The sequence below is a fragment of the Pomacea canaliculata genome, linkage group LG8 (genome assembly GCF_003073045.1).
Source record: "Pomacea canaliculata isolate SZHN2017 linkage group LG8, ASM307304v1, whole genome shotgun sequence".
Lineage (NCBI taxonomy): Eukaryota > Metazoa > Mollusca > Gastropoda > Architaenioglossa > Ampullariidae > Pomacea > Pomacea canaliculata.
The window spans coordinates 9,875,139-9,890,905 of NC_037597.1; the positions used below are offsets into that span (position 1 = coordinate 9,875,139).

Here is a 15,767-nt window from a genome sequence, read left to right on the forward strand (position 1 = left end):
TAGAATAGACTGCACTTGCTTTCTCTCAATAACAACAATTTATCAAAAATTATTTTCGTGCGCTCTCGCTCAGCCCCGTCCACCGACGACTTCGCTCCCTGTATCTGTTGCAGTTAACTGTACAAAAGTTTAGTGGTTGGTGTGCTTATATAATTTTAGAGGAAAATGCGTAGAGGTCTGAGGAAACCGGGAGTCAGAAAATTGCGATGACCCTAAGAGTTATGCCGACGGGAACATTCTGTCTCTTTCAGTCAAGAAAATGCTTCACGTAGTGGTGGACCCCCCCCCCCCAAAAGTTGTTTTCTTATTGTACTATGATTACAGGATCTTAATTCTATAAAAGAAGATGAGGAACAAGACAAATACTTTCCTCCTTCAGATGATGACAAAGAAGACGATAATGAACCGATTGCAGATAAGACAATCTTCATCTGCATCCCCTTTTACACGGATTATCAGTGCCCCAGGCTGACAAAGGAGCAAGTAACATTTTTACCAGAATAATTTTTACCCAGAAATTTCCCCGAGTTTTTTTCCTGTCATTTTCCTTGCGCATTTTTCCAAGCCAAGTTTTTCCCACTGTTCATTTTTTCCATAGGCACTATTTCCCCCACAAGCCCAATGTCCCCATGTACATGGTATAACATTGCTCTCATGAGTTTACTACACAGTTTGCATTGTGCGTGTGATTTGCCGTACTATGTGTTTTGTAACTGAGAAAATTTTACTTTGGAAAATGAAGTCAGGCAAAATTTGTAGTGTGACAGATCTCATACGGAAAAAATGTCTTGGGGATCTGGGGGAAAAATATCATGAAAATTTTGGGGAAAATCATAAATGCGAAGTAGGCCTATAGAACATCCCATCTTCTGTTTCAATACAAACAATAAGCTGGATGAAGTTTCCGACAGTAAAGATGTAAATCAGGCAGGCAGCCGAGGTGACAGAACAGATGATGACACTTCATAATCAAAGGATGGCAAAATTACCTGCCACAAAATCCGATTAGAAGACAAGTTGGGCGAAGGTCAACAGTCAATATCGTTCGACAAGCTTCGGGTCCAACCCGATATGCCAGTAGAACGTGGACACAATCGCTTCCTCATTCAAACTATTTAGGAAAAGGAGTATTTGGGACATCATTATAAAATGGACGAACAAGGAGTGTGAAATTGTTTATGATGAAAACTGGCAGAAGATGACTAACAGCGAATTTGAGTGCTTCATGCATGTACTGATTCTGGTGTCTATAAAGCTCGGGGTGAGCCGAGAGAACAGATGTGGAGCAAGAAGCACGAGCTGCTGCTGCTGCTGCTGAACAATGTCAAAGGCGACCCTGTGAAAATTTAAGCTATAACCAGTTTCTGAAATATTTTGTTTGGGTAGATAACTTGAAAGAATGTTACGATCGAACCCTAAGAAAAGGCGACTGTTGGTGAACCTTTAGTCGTCTATAGGGACCGATGTTCTTCAAACAATGCATTCCCACCAAGCCAGGAACATATGGTATACAAATCTGGGTCTGCTGTGACAGCACAACGTCTTATGTTTTGAGTTGTCAAGTATACAAGGGAAGACCTCACCAACCAAGAGAACAGAACCAGGATGAAAGAGTTGTGTTGGACACGATCTCTGGGTTGGAAAATAGTGGAAGTAACGAGTGACTACTTCTTCGCTAGCTTTGAGCTGGGAGAGAAACTTCTTGCTAAGAAGCTTATCTTGCTGGGGACCAGAAAAGATTCCACGTGCTCTTACAGAAACAAAAGGGAGGCAAATACTACACTCTTTGCCTTTCATGATCATGGGTTGCTGGCTTCTTATTGCTCAAAGAAAGGCAAGGCAGTAGCTATCTAGTATGTCTCGTGATCCACCGGAAGTTGACAACACCACGGTAGGCAAAAAGCTTCAGTTAATTTTTGACTACAAGACAAAAGGTGGTCTCGACACAATGGGCAAACTGGTTTGCTGCTACACCACGAAACGAAAGACAAGAAGATGGCCTATGGTAATCTACAGCATGGTGGACATCTTGTGAATACCTACATTGTTTGGAATTTCCTAAATCTAGAGAGGCAACGTGGCCAAAGTCACAAATGGCGAATCTTTCGGATGAAACTATAGGCGAGGAACTTGTTGGACTTGTAAAATCTACAGAAGAAGAATTTTCCAGTGAGAATAGGGCACACTATACACGAGGTCCATTACGTTCCCAGACTCGACAGCTGCACGGAATACAACTCCATTGCCAAGTAAGTGACAGCGTTGCTTTTGTCCAAGATCGAATAACCAGAAAGTTAGAGACACTAGCGGTTGTTGTGGGAGATTTTCATGTGGAGTTCAGGCAAAGCTTGTGACTTCTGTGCTCGGCAGTAACCATCTGAATATCTTAACCTTTGTGACAATAGCAGAATGTAGGCCTAATCAAAACAATGATCTCAGTTTTTCAGATTTAGGAAAAAAAATCTGACCAAATCTTGTAACACAAACCCTTCATATCTTTTAGTTATTACGGTTTTGTCACTGTAATTTGTGGTACATATTAATTACACTGTTTTTCGTGTTTTACTAAAATAGGGATTGCATTTTCCGCAGTGTGTGCATTTTCAACATAAAAAGAAATGGCAAAATGGTATGGGTATGGATTCCATTTGTGGTTAAAACTATAAAAATTCCATGGCCACTAGAGTATGTCATGCTACCTAATGGTGCCTCTGGTGAGAGCTTTTGCTTCTACAGATCTAGTTGCACAATATCCATTTTTTTTTAAACTCATCACTTCCAAAACAGAAAGCTTTTAAATATCCCCTACACCTGAACTATTACTTTCTTGTAACATATATCCTTGTAACATTGTTACAAAAGTTACATTTATAAAAATGCCTCAGGTGTACACTTTGGAATTTGAGATTAGTATCTCTCACTCATTCTTCCACTTTCTCTCACACACACATTCTGTAATCTTTCTCTTTTGTACTTCCTGATACAGGAGATAAAATGAGTTTTCCCCCTAGATTTGATCTCTAAATATCAATCATAGGGCATTCCCAGTAAAGAAGAAGCAGTGAATAGCCACCATAAAAAAATGCACCAAATTGTCCATCTCAACTGTCATACTGCTTTAGTAACTTTTCAAATAGAAAAACAAATTACAATGAATAATACAAAATTTCTCCCTGATATAGCCAAAGGCATTCTTCCCAGTCTATGGAAGCTAGATACATTCTATCTAAGCTGCTACAACTGGCTAGGTATATAGCATCCAAGATTAGAAGTCTGCATTTAGTTCAGCAATAAATGATTCAAGAAAACAGCAATTAACTGTTGTTACTGCACTGCCACAAGTACATGAAAGACTGAATAAGAGAGAATGCTTAATGTAAAAAAGTGTTTCTGTACAGAAATTCAAGCTGTCATCAAATGAAATAGTTTTTGTTGCTACCATATACAGTTACACATCAAAGGGAATAAGTGTAGTTATAAGAATTAAAGGATTTGTATTTTTCATCATTAAAAAACTTTATTATACCTAGTTAGCCTTATTCTTGGTGCACAATTAACAAATTAATTGTAGAAAGATGCCTGTGACTGTGCATTAAAGGAAAGCACTGGTGCACATAAACCCAACAAGACCTTTAAAAGATAATGAAAATATAAATCCGAAACCAAAGATGTCATTAATATCAATATAAATGAGTTCTTTTTACATCTGACATGAGTCACAGTTAAAAACTGCAAATATCACCTTTTTTTATATGCTGATTTTTTGCATATTAAAATTGCACTTGGCAAATCAAAAGCAGAATGAAAACCCATCAAATGTCATTGGTGACCTAACCAAGTATGGGTAGTGACAGGTTTGGATGAAACTTCAAGAAACTAAAATTCAATTGTATACTTAAAAAAAAAAAAGAAATCTAGGAAACATTCAAGGGAGGCAATACAAATATTTACATACACAAAAATGAATAATAACCTGACAATCAATTCTGGCCTTTAAAAGTAGCTGGTGTCAGTTCATATCGCATGATGGAAAACCAGGATAAGACAATGAAAGCTAATCACAAATTCCATTTAAAACATGTAATTCTGGCCATTCATATCCCCTATTATGACAACTTCATCACCTTCTTGGGGAAACACATAGTGGTCATGACTAAAATATGACCCCACTTATATAACTAATTAAAAAAATAAATAGTTCTGCTGATCATTAAGTCACTTCTTACCTTACCTTTAAAAATTTAGCTTTTCTTCACAAAGGTGGTTACTAGAAGCCTTTGAAGAGGTGTGGTAGTATTTTCAAGCTGTTAAGAGTTAACTACTTATCTACGTTCCCAGTGTGCTACCCTCTGCTGAAGACCTCTGTTTAAAACAAAATGTCACACAAAAGTAGGAAAATATTGCCACAGCCCAGGCTGAAAGTTCAAATTTGCCATCGATTTTTGTGTATGCCATCTTTAATGATCTCAACATTTTGCAAGGATTGGACATTTCTGATTTCAACATATTCATTAGTAATAACCATTACCTTTAAAATAAATTGGTATAGGATAAGAGCTTAAGTCTGAAAAGCACTACTGTCTTCCTGAAATATAAAGTGATCTGAAGCAGAGGGGAGTAACAAATTTTCAATTGCTATTTCTGTGCGAAAGGCTTATAAAAAACACCTGACTTATCACAATCTTCAATATCAGACAAAGACACAGACATTTTTCTTAATATCTGATTCTCCTGATGAGTCAGTCTGTTCTTTTGCTGATATGTTCCAGAACAATCAATTAGACCAAAGTCCCTGGTCATGCAGATCTCCACAGTTTCTAGGTATGACTGTTTTTCTTTCTGTAACAAAACGACCCTAGAATATAACATTGGGAATATCCTTAATGATTTAGTATTGCAGAATGTATTTCCTTCATCTTGTACATAAGTGCCCATGCAGACACCTATTATTATGAGAGCTCAATTCATATAACATTCATTTATACACATCAGATCACAGTAACTGGTGACAATCCAATCTTTTATACTTTCTAATCTACAATATCTACCATTACTTATAGTATGCTAGGTTGCAATGCAAGCAGTATGACAACACAAAATCATCAGCCCAATCATTACTGCAATACTGTACTTCCTGCCCACACACACAGAGAGGTTTAAAAATCTGTTTTCTTTACCTCATCTCGCACACAAATTACGTTTGGATAAACTCCAAGAATATCGTGCAAAGCTGTCAGAACAGCATCAGGCTGAAAATTGAAAAATATCTGATTAGGTTAATGAACGATATATGATGCACTGCTTAATGTACCAGTTTTGAAAGTGCTCATAATGACCTTGAATGTACTCTTCAGTCCTGTACCATGTGTCTCTAGGCCTTTGAAATAAAATTACCGTCTCAATGTACTTTACATGCTACTTTAGTATTAGAGGTAAAATTAGATTAGTGAGGTTCCTAAATAAAGTAAATTGTAAAATAACAGTACCAGATATACCGTCTATACTTACAGTGTAAGTAACTGATGAAGACGGCACTATACCACGACTGGCTAACAAACTGAAATATAACCAAAATAGTTGAAGACAAAACTATATGCTAATTAAGTATCTAACAGATCAAGAACCACTAAAAATGTCTAATTGGCAAAAATATTTTAAAACATCATGCTACATGTATAGAGCAAAATTGTGCATGCAAGAGATCAAGACATATTTTTAAAAATACAGGAGATATTTACATTTTCTAAAGATGAGAGACACCACAGACCATTTTATACTGATACTGAGAAAAGTGCTACTCTCACCTTTGGAGACTGTATTTTTGGTGCAGTTGCAGTGTAGTGTTAAAGTAATGCAATTCATCTCTCAAGTCTTGTACCGATGTACCACATGTGCCATGTTTTTCCCATTCATGTTGCCTATAAACAAATAAAAGTTGAAAAAGATAATAACCTTCCAATGGGAATGACAAACCAAGCAGAGGTTCTAAATCTGTTTTTCCACAAGAATATACATTTGCATGCATGCATGCACACACACATATTCTATGCTATTTTTGTGAGAAATATAAGTTTCCAAGCAATCTGCTTTTTACAGATATAAAACCATTTTTAGAAAATACACACCACTTAAAAACCTCTCTCTTCTTAATTTCGGGGTAGATGTGGGAAAAAGAATGAAAACCCAAATATTTTAGTATGGGCTACTTACCAATTATTAGGCAATGGATCTTGTACCGAAAATGATGGCCATTTTATATCTAGAAGTGGCCTTAAAACCTAGTTGGAAGAAATAAAAGTCATCTTAATGAAGGCAAGTTGCAAAATTGTTACTATGGTTGGTGGACATTTTCATGTGATTAGTTTAAATTTGCAAATAGTAGATTCAAAGATACCATGCATATCTCTTTATCTTATAAATAAAAGAGAGGTTGATGATGTTCATACATTTGGCAGGCAGGAAACAGTTCAAACTTAATCAAATCTAAACAATGTGTCACCAGTGGAAGGAATATTTCTATTTGCTATGGTTCTCTCATTAACTGTTTGTTAAGAATTTTACTCTGAAACATGCTTATTTTTTCCATCCTAAGACATACACTGAAGACATTTTGAAATACATATACTATGCTGAACTGATTTGAACAAAGTCCTAATTTGAATGAGTATCCTGTGCAAGAGTACGGACAGAGACAGGGGAGGGAATGGAGTAATAACAGCAAAAGCAATTTAACAATTTTCATCCCCCGCTTCACTCAAAACTTTGTACACCTGTTGCTAAACATAAGTTGTAAACCTGTCCAATTAAGAAACAAGGACAACAAAGGTGCAAGTGTTTCACTATTTTGTTACAGGGATGCTATGCCTGAATAAGCTAGAGGCCAATGAAGAGACAGATCAAAATCAAATAAAATCCCAGCTGGAAAAGTTAGCGGCAGAAATCAACTTATTGCAAGGCGATTACTCATACACAGGGGTGTGAATGGGGTTTGGGGTTGGGGAGGGTGCCATATAAGCATTAAGTAACATAAGGGAAGTAATCAAAGACTGAGACTGCTGCAAAAGATTGATATACATACTGCAATGAAAAAACTTTTAAGCACAGTGGTTTGAACATAGTCACGCTGTTTACGTTATAATCAATAAAGACAGATGATAATTCTCTCATACCACATACTATTTTTAATCACATTCTTTGATTATATTTTAAAAACATTTTCTGACGCTTGCTATATAGCTTTTGGCCCAAATACAACTTTTTGATGTTGTTTCTCTGTTGAAAGCTCCCTACTTATCAGCTCTTGAATTCAGTAGACAAAATAAAAAGAACAAATTATGTTTATAGTATACTTTGCTGTAAAAAGTATGTAATCCATAATGGTAGTGTGACCTATTTTTGCTTAGAACTAACCATTTTCAGACTTTCGATGTGTTTTACAATAATTTAAAAGATGAAAAAGTAAATGGTGAGGACTTACCTGAACTTGCTGAAGATTGAATTTCCAAGTGTTATTGCAGTAGTTTGGCCCAAGTGTTCCCTCTTGTGTTGGCCTAAGAACAAAAATAACCTCCAAGTCAAGCATACACACAAACCATTCATACTCAAAATCTGGCACACCATTAACCATTTATAAAGTGACATCTTCCATGACCTAAAAGAACCTCTGAAGTCATTGTCAAGACTTGCAGCAACATGACATAAAAACCAAAATCGATTTTTTTTCAAAGGGTATACTTATAAGAAGTAAAAGCAAAGGACAGCACAGAAAAGGGGAGTATAGGGTATGGAAAACATTAAATCTGTTGTACACTGTTCATTCAATGTATATTACAAATGACATATGGTTTTACTACTCACCACAGGCCATGTACTGTCCAGGACATGACACTTTCTGGGATGCTGCATGTTTGATGCTTAAAAAGAAAGCAATAAATGATTTTATGAGCACTGCGAAATAGGTTAAAGTATTTGCTATGTCTGCTTGTTTTTCAATTATAGTTCAAAGAAAAGAAAATTCATCTAAAAAGACTTTATAAAATGAAGATAAATCTACCTGCTCTTCCAAGTAAAAACATGATGCTGGAGGCCAAATCTGTGCTAATTTCAGGATATTCCATTCTGGGGCATCAGAAAAGCCATCACAAACAGGTAAAACAAGTATTCTGAAACATAAACCCTCCTCTCTTTCACCAAGTTTATGACAAAGATATCATGGCAAATTTCTTTTTCATTTTCAAACTGCTAGATCATTGGTTATATCTGTGTGAACAATCACATACATCTGACTATATACTTGAGATAAACATGAACTGCCTAGTGGTTACAGAGATAGTGACCTTTAATTGTTAACAGTGTACAGGGTATAGCATCTGGAAAGTCTCCCAACCCACTTCTTCCACTGCCTACTGCTTTTGAGTTTCCCTGATAAATTATTTGCTGCTAGGTACAAAAAAGAGCTACTGGCTTTTAAAGCCTTTACGCTCATGACCATCTGCTTCACAGCTAACTAACCTCAACATTTGGAAAATTCCATAAAATGTACTTTATTCATAAACATATTCATCAGTGGATATCCACACACACAGACTGACACGTGCACACTCACATGCATATGCAAATGTCTGCATAGAAAATAAAAAAGATTTACTTAATTTAACTCACTTGGCTAAGAATAACGAAAGTAGAAGTTTGTGCCACATTTTCTCTGGAAAATAAAATGATACATTTTGATCCAAGTTGCATGTAAAAAAGTATGTTATGTATATGTGTGTACAAATATACGCTTGAATGAGCCTTGAACACAGTACGTCATATCCTACATTACTTTACTAAAACTGATCACTTTACTAACTTGTGTGAAAAATCAGGCTGAATGATTGAAGCTGTCTTGATTTTAATAACTTTAAATTCTTGTTTCAGCTTCTTTGTTAGTAATGTTTTTAATAGGCTGTATTAGCTTTTTATTCTGATCTAGTCTGAAAAATCTGTGTTGGCTGCAACAATTAAATGGTTACCTAACTCGTGTCGTTTATTTTTGCAATGCTCCAAGAGAAAGATGTTATTTTTGAACACGACAGATCCAGTAAATGAGTGCCATCGGCCTCAGTGGACACGCATGCATTGACTCAACGTCTCAGCAATGTAAACTTGACTTCTCTAAGAAGTATACGTATATACGTAAGTTCACTTACTCCTCCTCTCTCAAACGCTCAAAGACTGCAAAGATCCTCAAATGCTGTAAAATGATGATCTCATTGAATATAAGTAAGCTGAAGATAACGCCATCAACCCGCAGGTAAAAATAAAAGTCATATGATCAGTCAGCGCAAACACATTGAGTTTTATGGGTGGACTGCTGTCTGTCTGCCGAGACCAACGCTCAGCCTCTTGCGAAGTTCTCTCCGCTGTTAGTCTCGGCGAGCATAAACAAAGAATGTGAGTAAACCGGAAGCTTTGTGTACACCTGCCACCAGTCCAGTAATACAAGTTCGCGGTTTTATGATTGGCTGGTCACGCCACCAATCAGAGAGTGTCTGCGATTCTACAAAAGAAAAAAAAAAATAAAAAAAAAAAATGGAAGTACACTCGGGATAGAAAGTTTTCTGCTGACTTGTCTCTGGCAACAATCAAACAGTCATTAGTAAGTAATTGTTTGTATTTTGTATAATTAAAAATAAATTTATCAAACTGGTATGTTATATTTATATCCACAAGGACAACTTTGATGTGACTAAAGCAGGTCTGAACATGTTTAATTTTTGTTACTCCTTCCGAGTTACGCTAAGTGACTACAATACGAAGACGATAACAAAGCGAAATATTTATTTGTGTACTTCGAGCTTATTGAAATGGATGGACAACATCGCTGCATGAGTGACTAGTGACAAAGTTAGTCTGTTGCGGTACGGTCTATTAAATCTACGTCATACTTCATAATCACATAATTCATCTATCGCCTGCAGATAATCACTTCCACAGATGTAAAGACGACAGCCTATTTGCGATTTACGATCAAAATTTTCAGTTATGATATATTTTTTGGTAATCATGAGATTTAATTTTTCGATCATACATAAATGCAATGAAATATTTGTAGTTGTTACGAACGAGAGATCTTTGACACAACTCATATCATACAAGTTGGTGAATGATTTACAGATGAATCACACTTTGATTTATTTATTTTTTATAACATAAACTCTCAGTGCACAAAAAATTTCTTTCTGTAGGCTACGTCATATTTTACTATTTTCTGCTTTGAATGGCTTATCCGATTTAAGTAACTTCTTGTACTACAACCAGGCAGAGGGATTTGGCAGCCTTATGTCATTAGCAAATTCTCAGGAAGGCATCATGCATTCTATTTCTGATTAAGTTGGCATCTGAGTTTTCACTCTTGCCTCTTGCTGTCTGGCTGTAGGTATGCGATACCTGTGTGCAGAAACAATCGTTGCCGCAACTCATTCATTTCACTTGATAAAGTCTACTGGCCGTGATCTTGTACTAACTAGCCTGAGGTGGACTGGGGTCACCAACTATATCTGCTGTTGTTGGGAATGTGTGTGTGTGGAAGAGAGAATGTGTTTAATAGAGACACCATTTCAACATGTACATTTATATTATCTCTTTTATATCAATGTGTGTGTGTGTACATATATATATATTATTGTTAGTACAAGCACTATCTTGAATTGCCCCTTGAGATCAGTGAAGTTGTATTGTAGATAGCAGTGCAGTAGCCAGTGCATTTAGCATAACTGTAAAGAAGAATATATACAACTCATGGAAAAAATATTTTGACTTTTCTCTTTGATTCAGAAGAAAAGACATGGATTTCCCACCAGAGTTTAGTGATAATGAAGTCCGCGAAGAACTGGCTCGTTTGGGCTATACCAATATACCTAATGATAAGCTACGGGAATTTAGAAAAGGTAAACTGTTTAATCTTGTGTGGTTACATTGTGCACAGTGTTTGATGTTGTGCATCATGAGATTACTGTTTTCTTATCAAGATTTTTCTCTAAATTTTGTTTTTACAATTAAAATTATGTTGGTTTTTGACTTCATAATTAGAACCAAATGTCCACCCACTGTGTGTATCTTTGGAACAAAAAATGAAGAATATTAATAATCATTTTATACTTCTATAGATGTTGAATGTATAAACAATAATAATCTTATAAATATTATGATATCTATTCAGATCTTGATCAGCTAATCCGACTTGAGAGGAGCAAGGGGAGCTCAGTTAACAGCAGCTTTTCCTTTGATTTAAACTATAACATGACTGCTAGTGCCGATCCTACTGGAATATCCCATCACGATGACACAGGTTGGAACCAAAATCAGATACATTTTTAGCTTCAAACTTCACACTTTAAAGTGAAATGTGTGCTTGGTTGAGATTCTTTATGCTGAGACAAAATTGAAAACAGTCTGGATGTTAAAAAAATAGTAGCTGGACGTGTGCATCGCTATGATCAAATCTGTACTGAGTTAGTGGATAGCAGGAAACAAGGAAAAAAAGAAAGAAATTTGTGTGGAGACATACCATACTAAGAAAATTAATTTATGGGCGAAGAAGGAAACCATTCCTGCAGATGACAACAAAAATGTAACATTATTTTCAGATTGCTGTAGCATCAAGACAGTTGATAGAATAGTAACTTCTTTACTATTTAGTTTGAGAATAGAAACAAGCAAGTTTATAGCAATAAAACCACAGTAAACGACAAAAACCCCACATTGCTGCTGCTTAGTACAGTCAAAGCACAGAAACGTTGTGTGTGTCTTTATCAGTTCCTATGATTAAGTTTTTCTTTTTCTTTTTTCCCCCAGTAGTCTTTTATCTGACTTCTTTTATTCATGTCGTGCAGAGTTATCTAGGCATGCTGAACCCAGCTCAGAGTCTGGTGGATTGTGGTCTGAATTTACTAACAAAGGTGGTTCAATGCCTGTTTCATCTGATGATGCTGTGAAGGTACAATTCAGTATTATTCTAAAATCTTTAAGCTATGAAATTTCTTTGTCATACCAAGCTTACACATTTGTGTACTATATGGTTAATTGGCTGGTAAAAAAGATTTTTTTTTAAACACTCTTGTATTATTCAATGTGGGTTTTCTTGTTTATGGCATAACAAAAGTTACCAGGGAAGGTTGTGGTGGTGGTGTAACATGGATAAGTGACACTGACATGTGAGAAAGAACACTAGATAAGTTTTGGTACAGATACTTTTTGGGGATGTATAAAAATATAAAGGCAATTTTATTTGTGTTTCTGCAAAATATTTCCAGTGTTATTCTAATTAGGGTTTGTGGAGCAATCCCTCTATTTGCAGAATATTTTGGTATTCTTGGCTACATAAAAATCACTTTTTTCCCCCTCTCTTTGATCAGAAAAATGATATTGAGCCATCAGACCTTGGAGCTAAAGTTGAATCACTGAATAGGCCAAAATCTGCCCCTGTGCCAGGGTATTATTCTCTATATGAAATGTCAACAAGAATGCAGGTTAAAAGTCCAGCTGTGCGGGATGATATGTCTGAAACAGATTCAGAGAGAAGACGCTTGATGAAAAGGAAGACACTTAGGTTTGATCATTGTTTTTAACTGTTAATACAAAGATGCACAAAAAACACATCTTTCATGAGCATTACCCCTTCACCAATCAACATAGTTGTGATTATAGTCAGCTGGCTAGTCCACATGCTCGTCTTCCTCTGCAGATTTATGACACTCTCCATCCTTACTGTTTGTTCTTAGATTTCTCTTTGTGTCTTCTTATTACTTGTCTGCATGTTGTTTTTTTCCTTTTATCCTTCACATTCTGTCATGAGTTTGATTATGCAATATATAAATCACACATTTATTATTTCTGTTTCTTGATGATAATTGCAGTAGCACCAGGAGAGATTTGGCAGGAAAGGGTCAGGCTAAATGTTAGCTAAGGTTAGGAGAAAAACAAAAACAGATATGTCAAAAAAGGGATGGGTATATTTCACTAATTCAGGACATTGATTTGTTGACTTCTGTCTTGCAGGAAGAACCACCAAGGCTCAAAATTTATTGATGAGACAGTATCAGAAAGCGATAACGGTAACTATAAACTTGTCTGTTTTATAACAGACATGAAATTGCATCATATTAGGATTTCCTCCTGCTACCAAGGTTTTAGAGACAGCAAATTGGTTTTGCACAACTTTGATAAAAGGCATGCATCTTTGTTCTCCATTTTATTCTCAAACTGTTGATGATACAGATATCTTGGGATGTAGACCTATTACTTATAGCATGCATGTATGAAAAAAAAGTTTTTTGCTTTGTGCCCACAGGAAGCATTGGTGATGCACAAGAAATGGTGGACCGCCTGGTGTTGCATGATTTAGATAATGGGCAAGAATTCAGGAGATGCCACTCAGCTAGATCTGCACAGGAACCCCCACCCTACCGCCTAAGTCCCAGTGATCCTCGACTGCCTTCAGGTGTGTTGAAGCATTTTAGGTTGTTTGTGAACGAAAAAAACACTAGAGTTCATAGGCACTGCCTCGTAAACAATTCATAATTCTCACTAGAAACTGCATTTTCTGCGGTCAGCTCCCTTTTTTGAGGATTTTAGTTTTGCTTACTTTCTGTAGGCTTTAGACTGTTAAAATGCATCTTGTGTTGATAGTTATCTATTCGATGGAGGAGCATCCACACACAAAAAACCTTCGACGTATGGACCCCGTTAATCGGTACCATGAGATGAAGCAGGCTTGGTCTCTACAAAAAGCACCTGGAGAAAAGTTGCATAAGAGATTGCGCTGGAACATCAGGGAGCAGATGCTGGTACAGGAAATCCCCGAGAAGGTTTGCGCACTATTTTCTTGGACATAATTTTTCTTCTGTTGGGAAAAGCATTCTTGATGTTAAATTTGGAAGTGTGCTTGCATTTACAATTAATTTTATAATGATGTCAAGACTACTTACTGAATTGATAGCTTAATTTTATTTCACTTTTACAGAAGCAGCATAAGATTTTTGTGCCCAACAGTTATGTGGTACCGACTGAAAAGAAGCGGTCAGCCCTCTGCTGGCAGATTCGCATGGACATGGCACAAGGAAATATGCCAGCATGTGGAGTTTTTCATGACTTCTAGTAGTACAGCTGGTTAAATTTATTTCTTGTTTAAGGTAGAGTACTCCATAAATTATCTTTTTTGGGTTTTTTTTTAGGATTTCTAATGTTCTTTTGCTATAGAATAACTAGTAAAAAATATATGCATGCATTTCTTAAGTGACTGTGATGAAATTTTAGACTGTGATCGACATTTTTGTTCAAGAATGTATAATGGACTAAAAATCATAGACTGTTAAGTGTAAGCACGAAGGCCAAAAAAACTTTTTAGAAAATTTAGTTTTTATTAAATGACATTAATATTGCAAAATACTGCTTGATATAATTTCTTATTACCAGACCGTGTACTCCACAAGTCAGCTGCATTTTTGCATCCATAACAATTTTTAGACTTCAGACTAAAGGGAGATTTCTTCAGCCAACTTCTTTCATATTTTTGTCAGCAGGTTTCAGATCATGGCCTAGACCAGGCCAAAATATAATATCTGATGATTTCAATGACTGCTCCTCAGAAAATTGAGAATGAAATTTCTAAATATCTGTGAGAAAACCCTCTGTTTTACAGAGAAAATAATTTCTTAGTATCTGTGAAAACACCCTCTTTGTTTTACAGAGAAAATAGGATCAGTTCCTATGGAGATATAATAAGAATAAGTTTTAAACCTTTTCAATTCCCAGTAATTTGCTGATTTATTTTGAAGTCTGAAAAATATCCAATAGGTCGAGCACCCACTTTATGGAAACAATGACAGTCTAACAAAGTAAATTAAGTGATCATATGTTCCATCTTGGATAAATGATTATTTAAGAACAGTTCGAAGTTATTTTTGATAAACTGAAATCTCGTTAGGATTTTAAATATAGATTCTTTGTTAGTGTTTATGTATCAATAGGTTGTTGGTTTCAGTAGAATCTAGAGTCTGGGCGATTGAAAACACCCAATGTTTTATCAAGCATATAATTCAGATGTGTTACATTAAAAAACTGGTTTATTGTCAGGCCTGTGCATTGATAAGTAATGGCATTTTCATGGGGTATGAGATAGGTCTTGATTTCTGGGCAACAAACGTTTATCTTTCAGCAGCAGTGCACCAATGTTTGTTTAGGGTGGTTATGTGTTGTTTTTCTTTAAGTTTCAGTGGTTACATTTTCACAGAATTGAATGTAGAGAATTGTCTCCAAATCTGTCTGAAAGGCAAGGCATAGAGTTGTCAGTGATGAGTAAATGAGTTTTGTGCAAGCAGTCATATGATTTATTTTTTAATCTTGATTTTTAATGTCGGGCTTGTTGTTGACAGCTTTTGTGACTTCAATCTATTTGAAAATAAATATTGAACAAATTTTTGTTTATTGTGAGTGAGCTTTTAAGTAAATTCAAGGTGTAGTGTGCACCAATAAAATACCTAAAAGTGAAGGAAATGACATCTGAGCATCAGGATGAGTTCTGTTGATCAAGGAAATCTCCTGTGCAATACACATAACCACCCAAAGATTTGAAACCAGAAGTCTGAAGACTACATAACTAACTCAACTATTTCCAAAGTAAATGCACTACTACGAATAACACTTAATCCAACAAGAAATTCTTGTGGTCACATTGTCAGAATAGTATTCTCTTAATCCCTTTAGAACTACACTATCATCACCAC

At 35.8% G+C, this 15,767-nt stretch overlaps 2 protein-coding genes across 8 annotated transcripts; one reads left to right on the top strand and one right to left on the bottom strand.

The window, feature by feature from the left end:
* Window positions 1-3,101: 3,101 nt before the first annotated feature.
* LOC112570946 (ribonuclease Oy-like) lies at window positions 3,102-9,374 on the bottom strand. 2 transcript variants are annotated; one of them, XM_025249695.1, is made up of 10 exons: window positions 9,192-9,374; window positions 8,662-8,704; window positions 8,054-8,162; window positions 7,858-7,913; window positions 7,478-7,550; window positions 6,211-6,278; window positions 5,805-5,918; window positions 5,509-5,557; window positions 5,178-5,249; window positions 3,102-4,839 (listed from the first exon to the last, which is right to left on the bottom strand). In XM_025249695.1, the coding sequence occupies exons 2-10, from the start codon at window positions 8,697-8,699 to the stop codon at window positions 4,636-4,638; spliced, it is 783 nt and encodes a 260-aa protein (XP_025105480.1). In that variant the 5' UTR covers window positions 8,700-8,704; window positions 9,192-9,374; the 3' UTR covers window positions 3,102-4,635. The 2 variants fall into 2 exon arrangements, with proteins under 2 accessions (XP_025105480.1, XP_025105481.1); XM_025249696.1 differs by lacking the exon at window positions 9,192-9,374 and adding an exon at window positions 9,015-9,116.
* A 133-nt stretch (window positions 9,375-9,507) lies between these two features.
* On the top strand, window positions 9,508-15,460 carry LOC112570942 (hydrolethalus syndrome protein 1-like). 6 transcript variants are annotated; one of them, XM_025249686.1, is made up of 9 exons: window positions 9,508-9,640; window positions 10,819-10,931; window positions 11,204-11,332; window positions 11,877-11,980; window positions 12,399-12,592; window positions 13,042-13,097; window positions 13,334-13,483; window positions 13,672-13,850; window positions 14,006-15,460. In XM_025249686.1, the coding sequence occupies exons 2-9, from the start codon at window positions 10,829-10,831 to the stop codon at window positions 14,138-14,140; spliced, it is 1,050 nt and encodes a 349-aa protein (XP_025105471.1). In that variant the 5' UTR covers window positions 9,508-9,640; window positions 10,819-10,828; the 3' UTR covers window positions 14,141-15,460. The 6 variants fall into 6 exon arrangements, with proteins under 6 accessions (XP_025105471.1, XP_025105474.1, XP_025105472.1 ...); XM_025249689.1 differs by having other exon boundaries at window positions 9,512-9,640; window positions 10,822-10,931; XM_025249687.1 differs by lacking the exon at window positions 9,508-9,640 and adding an exon at window positions 9,737-9,902.
* The last annotated feature ends 307 nt before the right edge of the window (window positions 15,461-15,767 follow it).